General features: G+C 45.6%; 1 protein-coding gene across 2 annotated transcripts in view; it reads left to right on the top strand.

The window, feature by feature from the left end:
* The first annotated feature begins 7,127 nt into the window (after positions 1 to 7,127).
* The window catches only part of mpped1 (metallophosphoesterase domain containing 1), a 50,869-nt gene continuing 36,681 nt past the window's right edge, over positions 7,128 to 21,315 (top strand). Inside the window, exons 1-3 of one of the 2 annotated variants that reach the window (XM_088646096.1) lie at positions 7,128 to 7,995; positions 13,557 to 13,838; positions 18,394 to 18,575. In XM_088646096.1, coding sequence (XP_088502222.1) covers positions 13,672 to 13,838; positions 18,394 to 18,575 — 349 coding nt within the window. In that variant the 5' untranslated portion in view covers positions 7,128 to 7,995; positions 13,557 to 13,671. Of the gene's footprint in view, positions 7,996 to 8,083; positions 8,152 to 13,556; positions 13,839 to 18,393; positions 18,576 to 21,315 lie in introns of those variants that run through there. The other variant, XM_088646097.1, reaches the window with a different exon arrangement.

The raw sequence follows: 21,315 nt of genomic DNA, 5'->3' as shown, positions 1-21,315 counted from the left end.
TGAACCCATCTGGAAAATGTCCAGTGCCCAGTGTCCAATGTCCAGTGTCCAATGTCCAGTGTCCAGGGCACAGTGCCCAGTGTCCAGTGCCCAGTGCCCAGTGTCCAGGACACAGTGCCCGGTGTCCAGTGCCCAGTGCCCAGTGCCCAGTGTCCAGGGAACAGTGCCCAGTGCCCAGTGTCCAGTACCCGGTGTCCAGTGCCCGGTGCCCAGTACCCAGTGCCCAATACCCAGTGCCCAGTGTCCAGTGCCCGGTGCCCGGTGCCCAGTGCCCAGTGCCCAGTGTCCAGTGCCCAGTGCCCAGTGTCCAGGGCACAGTGCCCAGTGCCCAGTGCCCAGTGCCCAGTGCCCGGTGCCCAGTGCCCAGTGCCCAGTGCCCAATACACAGTGCCCAGTGCCCAGTGCCCAGTGCCCAGTGTCCAGTGCCCAGTGCCCAGTGCCCACTGGGCTCTCTGTGTGGTGGAGGGAGCAATGCCCAGGAGGCCTTTCCTTCCTGTCAGCAGCGGCTCAAGCAGTAATGCAGTGCTCCCTTCACGTCAACCACAGGGGCTATTGTGCTTTAATTTCACGAGCCGCAAACACCATACAGTACAGCACCTTGCATAAGTACTCAGACCCTTCCTGTGGGGTCCCACTTTGTGAAATAAAATGATGCATGCACGTTTTTAAACTCGAATCCTCAGACTTCTAAGTTACAGTAAATGTCAGCAGAAACTAAAAAGAAAAAATAAACTGCTTTTGTCTTTGATTTGCCTGCTCTTTGTTCCGTCTATACAGTTTCTCAGGTCCTGCTGATGAGAAGCAGAACTATAACATGATGCTGCTGCCACAGCCTTCCTGGGATTTGAACCCACAAGCCACTTGCCTGGAGCACAAAGCCTGACCACTGCTTCCCACTGCTAGAACTGATGCATACATGGTCAATGCTGTGGTGGAGCCTTGCCCTGTTATAGAGACGTCTGGGTTTTTTTATTGCCAAGCTTTGACTTTCATTTCCTTCGTTTACTATATTTCTCTGTGCCACCAGAGGGCATAAGCACATAACTTGTAACTGCATGTGTTACGGCAGCGTATCCTCAATCAAGCTTGGAGACATTTCAGTTTCTCTGTTTTCTTATTACTTGAAACAGGATTTTTAATCAAATTGGGATGTATTTCCCCTCTACAGCTGTCTCCTTTCCTTTTTCAAAGGGCATAAAGCAGATGCCATAGCACATCTATTACAGTGTATTGTGACAACTGATCAGCAGCACATTTAACACACTTTAACACACAAAGCAGGGAAATGTGTAAGGAAAACCACACAAAACTGTTGCTCTAACCATACAAATAAATATTTTGGGGTTAGAAATGGCAGTTTGTCTTTGGGTCTGTTTTTAATGCTCAGCTATCTGCTCCAATAAATTAAAATGTATGTGTTCAGCTGATCTTTGAGAACCAGACATCGATCACACTTGTTTGTCAGATGAAAGAGCCCCAATGCACAGATAACATGACCTGTGACCTTCCCCAGCCCAGAGTGCAGATGCAGGCCCTTTCAGATCAGTGTTTAATCTCATTGTGTGCTTTCTGACTCTCAGTGCCACAACCAAGCTCCCTCCATTGGGCTGTTTGCCATCCTCTCTTCATACAGTATACCTGAACAAACACAAACTCCTCATGTAAAGAAAATAGCTGCTCTCTTCCTGAGGCCTGGGCCTCTATTCTTGTCCCAGCAATCTGTTGCCCATACAGGGTTTAGTTTTTGGGAGAAATTCAAATTCTCAATGGTTGGAAACAGTATCCATCCTGACGAATTAAATCAGTAATTGTTCCATTATTAATTGCTCAGGTTTAACAGAAACTAGGACTCCTGTAGCGCTTTAGCTCTGGAAGTGAATATCACTGCTTTCCACTGTGAGCAGAGACCTAATTAAACAATTAAACAAATAATTGCTCTGATCAAGCTGTTCAGGGAGTTGAAATGGAAATCCAAACACGAGGACATGCTGAATCACACTGCAGTGAAATAAGCCCCCATAGAAACATCTTTCAGGAAGATCTTTCAGGTAGAATAATAAGAAATGTTCCTGTCAGGTGACAATGTCCCTTTCACTGCCACACAAGGACATGAGTATCTTTTAATGCTTTGCATCGTTGTTCCTGATCTCACTGGCTGGTATCGCTGGCTTTAGCGGGACCCAGAATGAGACACGTAACTGTAATTGAAGTTGTTAAACGGAAGTTCACAAAGAAGTCAAACGGTAATCTTGCACTTCCGCCCTTACTTACTTCTACTGTAAATCCTCGACTGCTGCCCACAACTCAGCGTGCATCTTCTCTAACTCCCCTCCCTCCCCACCAGCTGCACTTGTGCGGCTGCCTCCCCTGCTCATTCCTCACAGGTCCTTGGGCGTTTTGGCAGATTTGACCTTACAGCCAGGGCTGTCATTTCCTCAGCCACTGTAAATATTAAGTATTCTGTGTCAGCATGTTAATTAGAATTTGGCCCAACTACTGAAATAGAAGATGAATGTACTCAAGGGCTTGTACAGTATGGTTGCAATGGGATTAAACATATAAAGAACAACAACACATACATTTGTATTGTATACATGAGCATGTACACATCCATTCATATGTACTACACTAGTATAGAAATAATAAAATAAGAAATTCTGCTAACAAAAGGAGGCCATTCAGTACACCTAGTCCAATTGATCATTAGTAGTTAGTTTTTCTGAGGTTTCATCCAGCTGTTTCTAGATAGAATCTAGGGTATCAATTGCAATAACATGGCTTGATCCATACTCCCACAACCTTTTGTGTAGAGAACTGCTTCCTGTCCTTTTGGAAGGATCTAATCCAGCCATTTGAAATAAGCCACAATATTGACTTCAAACAACATGGCTGTGCAGTTTGGTCCAGATTTCCAAGTACAAAGGTAAGTCATTAACAAATGCAGGCAGACATTCCGTACATGTACAGACAAACGTTGTGCAGCAATACCGATAATGATTTGAAGACAAACACAAACACAGAAGAATACAGCTCATAAACTGTATCTCGTTTGATTTTTAACTTCAAATCCATTTTGTTTGTGATTAATATTTAAATCTTTTTGGGAATAGCTAAATTGCTCAGAAATCTCAGAAATTATGTTTTTTGCAAAAGGTTTCCATCTTGATTTTTTTTCTCTCCAACTTTCATTAAAGAGAGACTTCTAATTCCCCTGCAGAGACCAGATTTTGCTGACAGTTTTACAGGCAAAAGTGATTTGTGTTAATTCCTTGAGACAAATCCAGGTATAGGGACTGCAGTTCTGTTCCTTCGTCAGCTGTCTGTAACAGCTGAAATACTCCAGGGAGCGAAGCAAATGAAAGGTTATTGCATTTCCTCTTTTACATTGATGCGTTCCAATATAAAGGAAAAAAAAAACAACTAGTTCAGCTAAATTGTATTTTAATTTGATAAACCCAAAAAGTATTTTTATGGGCTCGATCCATTTATAGTTTTAGATTTTCTTGTTACATACTATATATTCACAAACCTGTACATATACAGTACAACATAAACATTCTAGGTTATGTAGGATATTGCAATTAAAAATAACTAAAAAATAATTACAAGGAATAAATACATCCACTTTAACATTTATTTTAATGTACACAAAGAATGCCCTACATCATAGATTTTAAAGCAACATAAGAAAAAAATTGCTTCCTGGTTAACTTGTTTTGAATACAGAAATGTATGTTCTATGTTCAGCTAGAATGCAGTGTGGTTCAATGTGTTACTTAGAGCAGATTCAGACCATGACATTTTCAGAAGGTGATCACTGCAGTCGGTGCCCCAGGAACAGGGCTCGAACCTTGAGCAGTCAGAGAGAACTGCTGCTGGCAGGCGGGTTTTGCAGACACTGGTTTGAGGTTGTGTCACACACTTTTAACTGCTGGTCAGGTGGCTTCCTGAACAGAAATAACCTCCAGGCTTCTTCAGGAGTACCTGAAATGCAATAAATCTTGTTACAAAGCATGAAGTCATTTCTGTTATTAGAGCCGTTGGAGTGTGTAGAGTACCCATCTTTTTAGGCCTCGTGTGAGCTCTTCCTGTGATGCCTCTACAAACACCCACCTTTCTCTTATCTCTCAAGATGCAGTCTAGAAATCCTGAAAAAACTTCCTTTATAAACATGTCCTAAATGAAGTTAAACAGAAGTTCAGGAGGAGGTCAAACTGTAATCTCACACTTCTACTCTCCTGCATATAAATATTTGCCGGCTGCTCACAAGTCAGCGCACATCTTCTCCAGCTCTCCCTTCACCCCATCTTCACCATTTCAGCTTCCTCCCTGGCTCATTCCTCACAGGTGAGGGGGATTCTGGCAAACTGTCATGTCTTCAACCAGGGGAGATAATATCAAACATCACAATATTTGTATCAAGTGTCTCCCCATAATTAATAGTTGACCAAACTATCCATCAATTTTCTAACTGCTTTATCACTGCAAGCAATGGATGCAAAGCAGGATACACCCTAGGTGGGACACCACTCAGTTGGAGAACACAAACAAAGACACAGACACCAGGGCCAATTTTCCCAGTATCCAGTTAACCTACCAGTACTTCATGTCTTTGGACTGTGGAAGGAAACTGCAGCGGCCAGATGAAACCCATGCAGACAAGGGGAGAATGTACAAACTCCATGCAGATAGATATTCACCCCAGGAATTGAACAGAGAGCCCCAGTACTGCAAGGCAGCAATGCTATCCACTGCAGTTACTTAACCTATATAATAAAGTATTTTTAACAAGTTCAAGCAGGTAAGCTGCATCACCATGAGTAGGCTACAAAGAAAGAAGCCAAAACTTGTGTTTCTTTTCTTCTCTTTTCAGCATGACGTACACCTTTACTTGTTCCTATTTTAACAAGTCTTATAACAATCCTTTATACATAGTACAATGTCAACTTACAAATATTTATAACACTAGACAGAAGTTCTTTGGTTCAGTGCTCACCCCATTCTTTGGATCAAGTAGCCGATTCTTCACTTTGATACTGATTCAGTTCTTCAATGCTGCACTGTCACACACTCGTGTCTGCTGTGTTATCATGCATTGGTCTTTCTGTCTGCTGTATTATTGCTAGAGCACACTTTCCAACAGGCACAGCTGTGTAGTGGCTGAAGAATGCTACCTCATAGCTCTAGCATCCTGGATTCGATCTGTAGGTTAAAGCAGGTCTTTCTGTAAGGAGTTTGCATGTTTTCCTTGACCACTCTGAGGCTCATGGATCCACCTGCTGCAAGGCTGTAACCAGCTTCTCAATGCACAGCCATCGGCTGTGTATGGTTTTGCCTATTTGATATAAATGGAAGTTATTACCTCACAGTCGGAAGTCAATCTCACACAGCTGCGCCCAATCGCTACCATTACGACATGAGCTGTATATACTCCTTTCACACTCGTCTCAAGTGTGCCTCCCCTCCTCTCCACCCTGCAGCTGCCTGGAGTTCACTCACTCTGACTGGGGCTCAAGTCTCCAGGTGGTTGCTGGTTAACCAACCCAGACTTAAGCCAGACGTTTCTCACCAGACATTAATTCTTGGATGTTGTTGTCCCCAGTAAACTATGCTTATCAATCCAGATCAATAAAAATTAAATTAAAATTAGATGGTTAAACCCCTCCTCCCCACCTCCTTGAAAAGCTCGATGTATCTACAAGATCCTAGCGAGCAGAATTCAAGGCAAACCCTTTGCATACAAGCACAACAAAAGATTTTTTATGTACCGTCTCTTTCAAACAATAGTTCTTTCTTGGCAGTCTCACGTGGTTCGGATAATTGCACATAAGAAACTGGATTTGATCATCTCTCATCACTACAGCGCCGACAACAGTGACAGAGAAATCTGCACACCCTCCTGTGTTAACTGTGCCAAATGAACGATATACAGAGTGATAAAGGTCAGGAAGCTTTGATGGAATGTGAAGAAAAATACAATAATATGACTCTATACAGTAAATATTAATTTCACTAGGAATGACAACACCCCCAGCTTAAAGCATCATGAAAGGATTATGGAGTGAAAATTTGTCATAACCCGCTTGGCTGAGGGCTGACCTCTTGGCAAAAGGACAAGGAGGTCAGGACCCCCATGCAAGGTGACCAAGGGGCAGCTGCAGAGGTGGAGATGGGGTGGAGGTGGGATACGTACGTATTTATAGCGTTCTGAGAGAGGAAAACACGTCGGGAGTGATTGTTAATTACCGACGGCTGAGTCTGATTGAACTTGGTCGTTGTCATCCCTGCCGGACTTTCGTTATAAACTCCATTTAATTTATAATGGCAACATAAGCGATTCTGAAATTAAGCATACATTGCCAAAAATGATGATGATGATGATGATGATGATGATGATGGACGAAAGCACGGACTGTAAACCTGTTAACCTGAGTCGACGGGAACGATTTATTTGGGTAATTATTATCACGAAGCACGAGTTATCCAACCTGCTGTCCGTGAACGCTGAGAAACTTGTGATGAAGGTCCAGCCTTTGAAAGGTCAGAGAACAAGCTGTCTGTCAGGGCAGGGCAGGACACTGTATCACAGTGTTAGAGAAGTGGGCAAGAGGCTCATTGTGAAGTTGTAGGACGCTGTGGAGGGGGGTGAGTTTTCCTGAGATCGGCACCAACCGAGAGAAAAGGCGCGGCCCGCTATCTATTCAGACCAGTCTGAACTAGTGAATAGGACCAGTAGTCACTAGGAAGCTGGGAGAATTCTTTCAGGGGTCCGCAGACAATCTGGGAGCCACGACTCGATAGCTACTGTAGATCGCGGGAAGAAACGGATTGATCTCAAAGACAGCTTTCAGTACGCGCACAGCAGCGACAGCGGCACACGTCTGATACCCTGCAATTCCTGGCGGACAAGACTCAGCACAGAGAAAAGTGTTTTAAGAAATATATACATACATTTGCTTGGGAATCATAGAATACCATTATAGATCACAACCTCCCCTTTTTATTGTGCAAAGAACAAACGAAAACGTGAAAAGCAGCGCTTCCTTGCTGAGGTGCGGGCCTTGCACCGGCGGGGCTCTTATGAGAAATAATGACTTTTTTGAGCTTGATCCAAACCGCAGAGCAGGCTCTGTGGGAGCAGATCGCGCTCTGAAGGGAAGCACAGTCCGTTTTCTCTCTGCTTTAATCATTCCTGATGAGCGCAGTCATTAATTAATGAGGCCTTAATGCGCCAGCCCTAAATAAATAAAATAATCGTCCTGTAAATATAACTTCGGGAAGTCTTCAGTCGAATGAACGTTCATAATTAGGGTCTGCAAAAAGGTAATGGGCAATCAACGCTCTCCTAATACACCGTGACTCTGATTCTTGTGTTGCGCTACACTTATTTCTAAGCAGTGAGCAGTAAGCGGAGTAGCTTCTCTCGCTCTTTTTTGGGGGGGGGGTTATCACGATGTGGCAGCACAGTCTGCGAGCCGCGAGTTCGTAAGGTCCCAGAAAATAATTTTAAGAAACAAGAAATACTTTGGATTTCGCCGGAACTTCCAGGACCGGACCGCCGGACCCGGTTCGATGCGAATTCCCTGTCCTCTGTTGGGCGGTACAACCCAGATACCGTGCACGGAGCGCCGCTGGAAATAACGAGGGGAATAATTTAGAAGGATTAGGCGAGACGCCGTAATTACAGCGAGAGATCCGCTCCGCTCGCTCCTGCCTTTTCCTTCCCTGCTTCCATTCACCCGCTCTTGTGCGCGAGAGGTGGAAAGATCCAGAGCGAGTGAGACTGGGGAAGGAGAAGGAGGAGGAGGAGGAGGAGAAGGGGGGAGCGGTGGGGGTGTCTGAGCAGGAGAACAGCGAAACTACCAAGGAGAAACACAAAAGCTCGGGGAATGAGAACCAACTCCGGCTCGTCGGCGGCTGTTCCGGGCACGGCGTTTTGAAGGGTGCAGCAGCTGCACCCCGGCTCCCGGCCGCAGCTCGCCTCTCGGAGACCAGGTGGGTGCCCCGGCGTCCCGCGTTTCGGCTTTTTATTACCCGCGACTGCGTGGAACGGGAGAAGTGGGTTCCCCCCCCCGAATAGCGCGTTCCTCTAATGTCGGTCCGAGGAATCAGCCGGCGCGGGAGGGCTCGCTTCGACGGCGAGGAGACCAGGTTGTTTCCCGTCGCCGTGCCGCGTAAAACGAAATCATCGCGAAGTGCGAACTGGCCGGCCCGTGGTGGACACTTGGCAAAGTGTTGCCTGCGGCTGGACACTGGGACCCACGGTCCTGACTTTTACAGCGCGCCTTCCGAAGATCCCTGCTCATTAAGGGCGTTAATGACCTTTTCCAGTTTTTAATTTGCCATTAGCGTGTCATTCGTGCGGATCACTAATAGTGATCAATGTCCCCTCGTTTGCCCGTGATGTGCAGCACTTATCCCGGCGTGCCGGAATAGTGAATTGTTGAAGTCTCCGTGTTGTGCCTGGCACTTGCTCCACGATGACACTTCGTCAGCGGAAAGCATTTCTGATCGCTTGGATCGTGGATGCGTTCTGGATAAGTTTAATTTCTGCACGTTGTAAATCGCTCTACATGAGAAGAGAAATTCGTCGTAAACAGGACATTTGCACGTTTTAAGAAAGTACGTGTACAGTATGCGCTGTACGTGTGGAGGAAGCTAAGGTTATTCTTTTTAAAGCCTGCTTGTGTCTAGGACTTCAGCACTGAAAATGCTTTTGATTCTTTCATTTCGTTTTGTTGAATGAAATGTTTAAAATGTCGATGACTGCTTTAGTATAGTCTGCTATTTCTAATAAATACATAGTTCATAATTATCCAACATTTACGAGGTTTAAGCACTCAACTATTATCTGTGAGAAAATCACTTAAATGGAACATATATACAGTATAAAGTGTTTTCGAATATAACAAATTGTACAGTACATGACATTTGCTGTGCAACTGTCGACGGGCAACATAGATGCGCACATTATAAGCGAGATGATGTAAAAAGAGAGATTTCTGTCTTGAAGGTATGAAATGCCTTCCGGGAAGCGTGATCCTGAGCTGACTGGCGTTCTGAAGTTCTGCCGAGAAAACCGGCCTTTCTCAAACCAGTGGGCAACTTTGTGTCCATGTTCTGTGCAACCAGGAGTTCAGGTAGTGGACAGGGAAAGGACTGTAACACATGTACTGTAGCGCTGTGCCTGTCTGCAGACGTTTCAGGGGCTGAAAGGAGGCTTAGTATCTATCCCTCTCTTTCAGCAACCATTATAACAATGAAACAACACGAAAACTCCGGGGTCTTCTGTACTGGAACTTAGGTTTCTTCTTTTTTTGTAACAGAATTACATTAAATGTGCATAATATCAGAATTTGTATGAATTACATATAAAAAGTTGAAAAAAGATAAACATTTTAACTGATCAACATATCAATTATACAATTAGCAGATTCCCACAATTTATAATCATATAATAATATACAGAAATATGTTTTTTTTAATAAAAATATTTAAGTATAATCTTTGTTGAATTGGAACACATGAACACATTTGCTATAATTTTTGTGACATGAGTCCAGACATTTTTAATTGTTTCATTTATTCCCAGGTGTTCTTTGTAAATCGACACAGTTTTCATGTGTCTGTTTTATCCTGTGACAGAGGAAAAGCCGACAGGTACAGTCAAGTCAGAGAAGATCAGATGAGCACATTTTTTATCCTAATTCCTTGGTTCTGTTTATCAGAAAGAACGTATTTCCATGTAACGCGGGCCGATCCAATCTGAAACGGGTCATCTACGAGTTTCGAGTTCTGGTTTTGCATAGGTGGGGGCTGCACACTGGTGGAGGTGGAGGGGATCCCCGTTACCTGCAAAGCACCCTGAGTGGAGTGTCCAGGAAAGCGCTATATAAGTGTAAGCAGTTATTATGATTATAGATTGTAACCTAATTAAGAACCTGCTGCTACATGTGCTACAGCTCCTGCATGTGCATCTAGCGCTCGGCCAGATCACTGCTCCACTGCCTGGTACCGCCCTTCACTGATCTTTACTGGGGCTTTCAGAGTTTCCCAACTTGTGCAACTGCAGGGCATCAAGCGCTGTGTTCTGCTGCCAGACCAATGGTGTTTCACAAACTGCGCTGTTAAGGGGGGGCTACAATTCCCAATTTCTCAAACCGGTTCTTAATCTTGGTAAGAACATAGATTAATTGAGGGTTTTGCAAAATGTTACCAATTGCGAATCAAGCACAAAAGCGGTGCACTTTATAGTCTGTACTGTACTGTATAGTCGGCATGTTGCTGCCGGTCTCGCCACGGGTGAGAGAGAGAGTTCGTGAGAAGTGTGATGGGCCCTTCCCGCTCACTAGTCACTGCAGTGACTGATGTAGAGATCTGTGACGTATGAGCAAAAAAGTACAGGCTCTGCAGCAGACATTTCACTGCAGAAATGTGCCAATGTGATCTGCATGCGTAGTTAACAAGTAAGTAGTATTAGTTGGCAAAACTCTCGAAGTCGAGAACAATTTTTCTATTGGATTAAAAGAGATGTTCATAAGCCTAATTGTTTACAATGTTATAGGTAGGGCCACTTCATCTCTCCAGAAGTTTTGTTGCCTCGCTCTGAATTGTAGACAATGACAGCAGTGTGGCTCTGTGCATACGGTACATGGGAATTTTCTCCTGTAAATTGGAGGTTTTACATGTTGCTGTGTACATTTTACTTTCCTTGTGGTTTGAAATATGCTCATCGATGCAGATTCTTTCTAACCCAGAAATATAAAAATAGTGTTGTGATTCCACCTCAATGTCTGCTGTTCTTCTCTGAGCTCCATTCATGGGGCGTCTCGGGCTGTGGGCTTTTTCAAGAATCCTGAGTGGAAATTGAAAACAGACTTCTGATATTTTAATGACACGCTAGCATTAGAACAGGTGTGTCACCTGCAGCTGTCCCAGTAACCTTAACAGTGAACAACTTGGTTATTCAAGCGGAACGCTCATTTCTTATTTTTAATAACATTTGAGAAGATGCAAATGTGTCTGAAACTAGATTACAATATGGGCTGTGTGTATGATGTGCTAGCTAGGCACCTTGAGTCACTGTTTGAGGAGATACTGTTAGATGAAGCTTGTTCCTCATTTTGGTTAACTTTTTGTCAGCCTGAAAAATTAGAATAAAAGCGTTGATGAACATATTATGGACATGCGTTTGAGTTAATTGACTCAAGTGGAAGAAGACTAGAAAAGCACAGGGCAGAAACCCCTTGAAGACACAGGGGTAACAGCCATTGAAATATTTTCTTTAAAGCATTGTGAGAGCACCTTCCAAGGCTCCTTGAGTAGCTGTCTGACAGGAGAAACAGTTTGTCCACGATCTGATCTGTGGACTGATCGTGTAAGCACAACAACACGACTGCGAGTCAGGCTGGCTTGTACCTTTGTTCTGGCTGGATGGTGATGGTGCAGTGCCTGGCATGATATTTCGTTTCGAGCACGAGGCTATAGAGGTGTCAAGCTAGAATCTGTTGGGATGCTCTGATCCAACAATTACTTGAATTGTGTAAAAACATCAATTACATAGCGAATGGATTTTAAAAACGGAGAGGTCGGGCGTTAAATGGAAAAATCGTATGTGAGATAAAGGAATTAATTTAACTACCTGCGCTTACCTGCTCTTAGAGTAATAGCAGAGTGAAAGACATCCTCACACACCACTCACACGACTGTAAGTCATCTCACTTCTTCATCAAACTGCACTTTACAAACAATAGAAAACCCCTTTGGATGGTGGGAAATCTTTCACCCAGGAAAATGAAATGCACAGCAAACCTACCCCATCATAAAGGACTTAGTTTGGCAAGAACATGGACCAGGAGCTGCTGGGACAAGCGAACTCAGTGGTTTGATCGTGAATGTTACTGTGACAAGATATTGTTCTTTGTTTGTTCTTGTGGAGTTTTTCGAACTCTGCTGTCTAGACACTAGCAAGGTTAAGCAGTGTTTACATGTAATATGTAAAGTGATGAATATAATTTAATGATATCATAAATCATGAAATCATATCACGTAGAGTTTAAGATTTAATTATAGTTAAGATGTTTATTTTTGATTCCTAGCTTGACTGATGCATCAATTAATCGGACGTGTAAAATGGAGATGCATCGGTGGTTGAAAACGGGGTTCTTCAGCCCTGGGCCGGGAGAGGAGAACCTGAATTCAGAGATTAGGAAGATTTGTGTAAGCCATTTTATCAATAAAGCAGAAAAGGCAAAGTCATGTTTCAATGAAGAGATCACTGACCGTCTAGATACGCTGAAGGATCCGCTGATTCTTGCTCATGTGATCTGGACTGTCGGCTGTGGACTTGATTATAGGTGAATCATTCCAGGCCTTAGAATGTGATTTCAAGGACAATCATTTATTGCTCCCCTGGACAGGGGCTGGAGACCCCTGGTTTAAAAAGTGTAGGCTGAGATACACCTGAAGTTCTGGACACCTGCTGAAGAGTGCAGTTCCTATAGTTTAATTCCGAATAAAACTCACCAGCTGTTGTTCAGCACTGCAGACAGGGTCACTGGGATTGTACTGCTCGATACTTCAATATACTGTACAACGACAGTGACGTACTCTGTTTCCAGCGTGTGGTCCGTCTGGGTTTTTGACCTTCGAGGTGTTGCAGTAGCGCTCAGTGCTCCAGGGTCTCTGGGCTGATTCTGCGCCCGCAGGCCTGTCCTCGTGGGGTGTGGTCTCCCCGTCTTCTTAGAGCCGGGGGTTTTCTCTGCATGCTCAGATTTCCTCCCCCCCTCCCCAAGCTTTGGTTTGATTGGCTGCTCTGAAGTTTCGGTTCTCCGGGGCCCTGCGGCGGACTGCTGCCCCATCCGGGTGGGCACGCCGGTGCGTCCGGGATGGGCTCTGGGGCGAGGCCATCGCCCTCGCCGGGATGAGCCACTCGCTGGAGGTATTGGACTGCCCTTCTGTTGACAGCAGCTCCACAAAGTCTGCACTTCACAGCACAGCCTCTGCTGTGCCCCGTGCTCACGAAAGTCATGCTACAAACACACGTGAGTTTTAAAACCTCGTCTGCATTTCTTAAGCTGCCGTGTGCAGCATTTGTCAGTAATGCAGAGATCAAATTGAGGAGTTCATCCTCCTGAAAATTTGTTACACAAGAACACAAAGGCCTTGATCTCTGTCGTCTCCCTGCGTGTGATACGATGTCAGTAGGAGGAGTGCAGAGATCCGCGTGACTCCCTGATAGATTTCACTCCGAGCCGAGCTGGGACTCCAGCGTGAGATCCGCCCGACCTTACCTCTGGTGATGCTGTCAGTTATAACGGATACATCCTGGATTTGTTCAAATAATTATTTTCCCTGCTGTACGTCTTACTCTGATACAAGCTTTCCTCAACTCTGGAATATTCATCAAGCCACTGAGTCGGAAAGATTTCTAATGAGTTCCCGGAGCCGAACGTGTATTATTTCCCCTCCTGGATCTTCCCACTGTAAGTGATGTTAAGTAAAGGCAGCGCGGACACACAGATGAGCTGTCGAGCTGTTCTGCTCTGTCTCCCCAGCGTGCTGCCTGCAGTGTGAGGAGGAGCGGCGCGGGCGCGAGGAAGGCATGCTGTGGGTGCGCAGGTAGATCGGGCCCCCGGGGAGACGGGACCCTGCGCGCCGCCGCGGTGCACCATGGCGTTCACCCTGTCGGAGATCATGGCGGCCAGGCGGCAGCAGCACCAGCAGCAGCACGGCGCCCGGGCGGCGGTGGACGTGGATGAGTACAGCGCCAACCCAACCCAGGCCTTCACCTTCTACAACATCAACCAGGGCCGCTTCCAGCCCCCGCACGTCCACATGTGAGCCCCCCCCGCCCGCCGATGTCTGACCGCAGAGCCGCGAGGGCGTGTGGCTGCTCGTTAGCTTGTTGTCTGTGGATGTTCGATAACTCGCGGGGCTGCCTGGTGACTGGCAGCGTGACTCGCTGGGCGGGGCTACCTGGTGACTGGCAGCGTGACTCGCTGGGCGGGGCTGCCTGGTGACCGGCCAGGTGACGTGCTGGGTGGGGGCTGCCCGGTGATTGCTGGGCGGGGCTACCTGGTGACTGGCAGCGTGACTCGCTGGGCGGGGCTACCTGGTGACTCGCTGGGCGGGGCTGCCTGGTGACTGGCTGGGTGACCTGCTGGGCGGGGCTGCCTGGTGACTGGCCGGGTGACCTGCTGGGCGGGGCTGCCTGGTGGGTCTGACGGTGGGCTGATGTGGATCTATGCTATAATCAAGAGAAGTTCTTCAGGACCTACAGGGTCCAGGGGCCTTTTGTATGTGGAACTTGCACACTGCAGGTGGACTCCAGACCAAGCTTGACCTCGACTTGTGTTCTGCTTAGCTCATTAAGACCACTGACTGGTTCTTGAAATTCATGACTTCAGATTTGTGTCAGGCATGCACCTACACAGGATGTAACTTTGACTTGACCATTTATTAATGGCTGAGCAAACACTTAGAGAAAGAAAGCTGAAAACTGCAGTTCAATTTAGTCATGTTTACAGACCAGCTTTCTGTTTTTTATCGAGTATAGATATTTTTCTAAATTACCGTGTAATTAGTTTGGTCATCCTTATGCTTGAGTTCACAAGGCCCCCAGAATGGCAGGCACTCGTTTCCGTTTATAAATAATCAAGAAGAACACGAGATAGGTCACAAAAGCATTTAGGATACAACTTTGGTTGCCAGTAGTTCATTGATCTTGGCACCTTTGTTCATAACGTGTTTGTGGTTTTCCTTGTAAAGGCCTCAGTCCTCACTGTTCACCTCATGTTGCTGTAGAATCACCCCTGGTGTCAATTCAGTTGTTTGGTCAAATTCTTAGCTGATGAATATAAATGGAAAGTGTATTTAATACTTTGGCATTAACTTGCCTGACCGAAGATCATCGCCGTCACAACCCCCTTTACACAAGGAATGAGCCAGGGAGGCAGCTGAGAGGATGCAGCCGAAGTGGAGGAAGTGGCGCAAGAGAGGATGGAGCACAGCTCTGTGTGCAGCCAGGGAGTATTTATACGAATGAGAGTGGAAGTGTGAGATAACAGTTTGATCTCCTCCTGAACCTCTGTTAAAGAACAACTTTTGGAAGGATGAAACTGACTGTCCTTCATATCCAAGCCTGCTTACTTTCTCCTCAAGGACTAAATATCAAGGTTGATTGAAGAACACAGTTCTCCTGTGTTCTCACCCACTATAGACCTACAGATGTGCTCTGGGGTTATTCTAGTTTTGTTCATTGCAGTAGCCTTGGACTGTAAATTATATTTACAGAAAATCTTTACTCACTGTTCTGTTGTTTTTTCAAAGGAACGTGCTTTAGATATTACCGACACTATTTTTGTCAAGTAAGACAAGACATTCCTAACTAGTTTGTAGTAATGTCATGAACTAATGTGTCACATACTGGGTTTTAGGCTTCTGAAGTGAAAAGTGAAATGTCAAAACAAAGTATTTTCAACCCATTCTTTCATTTCATGCATAATGTTTCAGAACCTTACAACCCTTTTTAAAAAAAACTATAGTAATGGCACTTACAGAAAGGAATGATTTTTTTTTTATCATAGGTGTGACTGAAAACTGCAGGTGGTGATTTTATCATGCATAATTCATACTTTTCTAAAGTTTCGGTGTGAATTTGCATTGATAAATAAAAATGGAGGCTTCATCACATGTAAGGGTACATACAGTAGGCATGATTATTCTTTGATTTAGTGCTTCTTAAAGTGTTTCTTCAAAGCATTTACTGATGCTGTATAAATGATCAGTGCCATATTTACAACAGGTAGAAGGTTAATGAGCAATTGCAGTTAATTAAATTAAAGGTGATATTTTATAAAATGTCATGCAGCCTGCTTCTTCTTCATCTGTTACAGAAAGCCATTTCAGTTAGACTAGGAGGCCGTGCCAGTGAACGCAGTTACTGTGATTGATCAGAGATTATCCTCCTAGTGTGCCAAAGACATAGAAATCCTTTAAAAAAAAAACTTAGCTGGTTAACAGGATTGTTACTGAAAATATCTGTGATATAGCTGTTGGGTTATTGTCTGTTGTTAAAATAAGCCAAACTCTTTCAGTGATTTTTCCCCATACTATTCAGCAAACCTTGCGTTGACACTAGACAGGAAGGTTGCATGAGACAGGGCTGCACAGCAGGTCAAGTCTGGAGACGACAGCAGGAGTAGCTGACGTTCAAATTGAGTTCTTCCAGTAACTTTTCAGTTCCAGTGACACTAATTGTCTTTTACTACCAAAGTGTAGCTGTGCCCACCTGTGTTACTTTGTAATCATCAAACTGTTTTTTCCACTTGCAAAAAATAAATCTACATGTAGGTTTCAAATTAATAAATGTTTCATCCTACAGCATGCAGTGTTTGCACAGGATGTTATATAAGGTGACAATGAGGGTGAGACTTTGTATAATTGTTCATTTTATTCTTCAGACATATAAAGTTCCACCTATCTCTTCCATTCTCTGACACTTATTAAGGAACTTCAGAGATTACACTTCTAATAAGAATGTCCTGCACACACTTCTCATCCAGTGTGATGATCAGAAAGCAGATTAAAATGAGCCTCAACAACACTGTGGTTCTCGGACTTCACCGCTTGTGTCTGCAAAGTGCCGAGGTTGGGCAGCCCAGGTTCTCAGATGTCCTGGGTAACCGCAGGCTTGCTCTCTCTCCCATCAGCACTGCCCCTTCTGTGAGGCGCTGTTGAGCGTGAGTCCGTCAGCAGATCAGCTTACGGACAGGTTTGTCTTGCACACAAGGAAGACTGAGAACGAGTTAAATGGTCTAAAATAAGCAGCATCAGCATGTCTCATGTTTCTGAGAATATTGGCTGAGCTAGAAGCGTGGTGTATCAAGGGACCCTGAAGCACCTGAGACACGTTCCACTGTTCTGTACTGTGTACTGCGATATCGCTGCCTTCTAAAGCTCTGAATGCCAAGAATCCTCAGCTCTTGTTTCTGTAGGTTTAACTACCTCATAGCGAATGAGGAGAGAATCCTAAAAGTCAAGCGGACATTACTCTTTACTGCTGTCAGCTATATTTAAATGTTTGAACCATATAGTCATGATCAGGATCCTGAATGCATATCTGGAATTCTGCTTCTGCCTGAATAGATGTTTAAGGACATCTGGCATAATTAAGAGAAAATGATTTTACAAGTTACAGAATATCTCCCAAATGCAGAATAGAGAAAAAAAAACTCGGGCAGTATTTTTCACTCAGTCTCTGCAGTGACAGGACTCTAACTTGGCTGAGGTCATTCGTGGTGTACCACAGGGTCTTATTTTAGGTCCACTAGTTTTTTGGATTTCCAGCAACAATTTCTGGAATAGTTTTCACAGTTGAGGAATTCCCAGGGACACAAAGACAGAAGTGTGAGAAACACTGTAGAAGCAGCTAAAAAGTTACAAAAGGACTTAGACTAGAATCCAGTTCTTTATCAGTTGTGTTCTTAATGTTCACTTCTGTCCTCTGGCTTAAACACCATTCAGGTTAGGAGAGGCATCTGGTAAATGAAAATTATTCTAAACTAATGTGAAGTACTAATTCAAATACTGAGATTGTACACAACTAGCATGAGATGGGAAGTACTTATCTTGAAGAAGAATCTGTGAAGTAAAGATTAAAGTTGTCTATGCCAAAATTTTTCAAACGTAAGAAAGGTTGCAAACGTCCACCTGTCCCCTCTGGGTTGTTAGGTTTCTAGTAGTTAATTGATCTGAGGCTATTAAACAGCTGGTTCTTGAAAGAAGCCAGGGTACATAGCTGGCCATGGCTTGCTCCACACTCCCACAACCCTTTGTGTACAGAAGGGCCTTCTGTTTGTCGTTTTAGATGCACTACCCCTTAGTTTCCATTTCTGACAGCGTCTCCCATCAATCTGAGATATTGGTGTCCTCATGTGAGTCCTGCACTCAGCAGATTCAATCTCTGGATCCAGCTCGTGTTGTTGGAACACTTCTGGTGAAGGAGCTGAAGACTCCAGACCTAAAGAGGCTGCGCCTTTCAGAGAACTCGGGGGGCCCTGGCCTCGACTTCGGCTCTGCGGCCCGGGAGCTCGGACTCGCTCGCCAGAGCCGCGTCTGGTGGAAGCGTCTCTAGCATCTAGCGACGATGTCTTTGCCCTCGCTTGTCACGCTGTTCGATTCACCCGCAGACGGATTTTTCAGTTAAAACATTGTGCGTTTTGCCGTCTTTCACTTTCCTTCCCAAGCCCGTGTTTCAAAGGCACCGTGTGCTGGCCCGTTGCTGCACCCTGCCCCTGCGGTAGGAGGTGTCATAGCTGTGCATATCGGTATCCGGAAGCGGGTCAGAGTGCTGACCTAAAGCCATCTGTCCCCCCCCCCCCCGCTCTGCAGGGTTGACCCGCTGCCGCACGACGCTCCCAAACCTCCCGGCTACACCCGCTTCGTGTGCGTCTCGGACACCCACTCCCGCACCGACGCCATCCAGATGCCCTACGGAGACGTGTTCATCCACGCCGGCGACTTCACGGAGCTCGGCCTGCCCAGCGAAGTCAAGAAGTTCAACGACTGGCTCGGTAAGGGCGCTCTCTCGCTCTGGCTCGGCTCGGCTCGGCTCGGCGGGCCTGTCTGTAGCGCGGGGGGGCGCAGGGAGCTGAGGCGAAGTTTCAGTCCTTGGGGTGTCGGGGGCGCCAGCTCGGGGAGACTGCTCTGCGTGTGCGGGAGGAAAGCTCTCGGCGCTGCAGGCTTATTATTAGAAACGGAAAGTATCTATTTTTTATCATTGTCAACGATATATGCAGAGAAGGCAGGATGATTTCAGATGTATGTGAAGGCTTTTTGACACTCTTTTATGAGGTGTTCGTATTTTCATAGTGCTCTTTTTTCCGGCGTGCGAGAGCCTATAAATATTTATAAGCTCAATTCCGTTTGGGCCTGGGCTCTTTGTGTTTCCCCTTGGAAGGAAACCCTTTCTTTTTCAGGAGATATTGTGATTTATTCAGGAACTTGGTGGCAATCTCGGGCGATTTTATAAAGTACAGCGATATTGTCATGTTTTTTTTTTTCAGATTTATTTAGCTGTTTTTGGAAGGAGATGTCTTCCCCACACAGGTTGTTTTAGAGCTAGAAGTGCTTTTTTTTTTTTGTTCCTGCCTCTCAAGGCATCATTGCAAGTGTCACTCAGACCAGCGCAGGCAGCAGCACAGAATGTGGCAGTGAACCCCGGGCACCAGCTGGAGTGTGCCCGGGCGCAGGGGCGCCCCCTACAGGCAGGGCTGTGGCTCGCTGGCAGCGAACCCCGGGCACCAGCTGGAGTGTGCCCGTGCGCAGGGGCGCCCCCTACGGGCAGGGCTGTGGACACGCTGCCAGCGAACCCCGGGCACCAGCTGGAGTGTGCCCGTGCGCAGGGGCGCCCCCTACAGGCAGGGCTGTGGCTCACTGGCAGCGTGTCCACAGCAGTGACATGCACAGAGCCCTGTCTCATGGCTGGCCTACTCATGGCAAATGTGATTCCTTGCAGAAAAAAAAATAAAAATAAAATCTCATTTGTTTCGTCAATGCTACAGTGATTTTTTAAAAACAATTTGGAATTTCGGATTTCGGAGCACATACTGTAGATCAGCAAAGGCTTCTTTCTAACCAGCATATGTGCTCTGTGAGGGTAGTGTGCCAAGCAGCAGTGCCGGGTGTCTGTGAGCCTCAGGATGTATTGCTGCTTGCAGATAGCTGTTATCCACAGTTCATTAACACGTTCCCTGGCTCTTAATGGTGACTTAAAGCTACAGTCCCCCTTGGTCTTTTTGGATGTCGTGTGGTTCTTTGAAATCTGTTTATTGCACCAGAATCGCCCTTTGTTCAGCATTCAGTGCGCCCCGGGTGCTGTGTGTCGAGCCAGGCCCCCTCTCCTCTCATTCGCACACCTCTCTTCCCACTGGAAACGCTGCTAAATTAGTTGCTCACTGCATTTTGTCAGTCCTTAACACAGTACTGTATTACCGTCCACAGTTCTGTAAAAGCTGTGGTTTGTGATGTCGCCCAGCCACAATATAAAGTACTTAAAGCAGTTATGAGAAGTTTATAAGCCCATTGAAAAAAACAAACACTGGGTGTCTCTTTTTTATTTAATTATGGTCTAGTTTCATTCAGTCTTATTGAATATTATGTCTCTGTCATTTTAATCTGTGCTATTAAATTTTTATTTTTGCTTTGAATATTCAGCTTGTGCTGTTACTTCATGTCTTGCTTGGTCTCTTCTTCGTCTTCGTCTTCGTCTTCTTCGTCTTCGTCTTCTTCTATTACTATTTGTTGTATAGGCAAAAACAAAGCAAGACTGATCGGTATCCCCCATCACAATCCGACCACAAGCCTTATAGAGCAGCTTCAAATTATTACAAACAAGAGAGGTGCTTAAATACGAATAGTTAAAAAAGAATGGGAGTTTGTAACATATTAAGGATCTTCTTGTTTGCCAGTGTCCTTCAGTTAAATTCCTCTTTGATGATCAGGAGTTTGCAAAGTCCGTTAGGTAGAAAAATGGCAGTTCTGCGCCTGTCCTGTTGAGGGCTGAACTGATGTGTGAGGAAGACATGTGATTGTGGCCGCACTCGCTCTGCTGGCGGTGGTGACCTGCGACCCCCCCAGCTCCACGCGGGGGAGAGGGCAGCCGGCGATGACCGAGAGCCTGCCGTGCCGCGGAACGTGCTGGGGCAGGATGTTCGGATGTTTTTGTGTCTGTGCCGCGCTGGGGCTACGGCAGGGCCCGACGGGACGAAACGTCCCAGTGTCTCCAGGATGAGCCGTGGAGCGTGGGGCAGAGGACAGAAGGGGAAGAAAAAGCAGGAGGCAAACAGGAGGCACATCGTTACACAAAGTGTTGTACTGTAGGAGTGTGGAACAAGCTATCAAGCCATGTTGTTGAACCCTAGACGTTTTTCAAGAAATGGTTGGATGTCACCTTCGGATCAGTTAGCTTTTAACTTCCAGATGGGTTAAACAGGCTACATGGCACAGGTGGAAACTATGAGGAAGTGAATTTAAAACTGGCACTAGCTAGGTGAGCGCAGATGGGTTAAATGGATTTAAGACAACTTAAAAACAAGAACATGCATCTTTAAAAGGGGCGAACTTGTCATCTGTGACTGTTGACACACCTAGATTTCTTCTGTTTGGCGCAGACTTTGAGTTTAGATGCGATTGGAGGAGAATGTAAAGCAAAGAAGCTCTCCTGTCTGTCAGTGCTAATGAAAAACAGGGACTGCCAGTGCAGACTCCCTTTCCAGTTTGTGACTGCTAGCAGTTGTCCTTGCCAGTGTTTAA

The sequence above is a fragment of the Lepisosteus platostomus genome, chromosome 9, assembly GCF_059453375.1.
Source record: "Lepisosteus platostomus isolate fLepPlt1 chromosome 9, fLepPlt1.hap1, whole genome shotgun sequence".
Lineage (NCBI taxonomy): Eukaryota > Metazoa > Chordata > Actinopteri > Semionotiformes > Lepisosteidae > Lepisosteus > Lepisosteus platostomus.
Note: the sequence above shows the minus strand (reverse complement) of the source record. Positions and strands in the feature narration are given on the sequence as shown.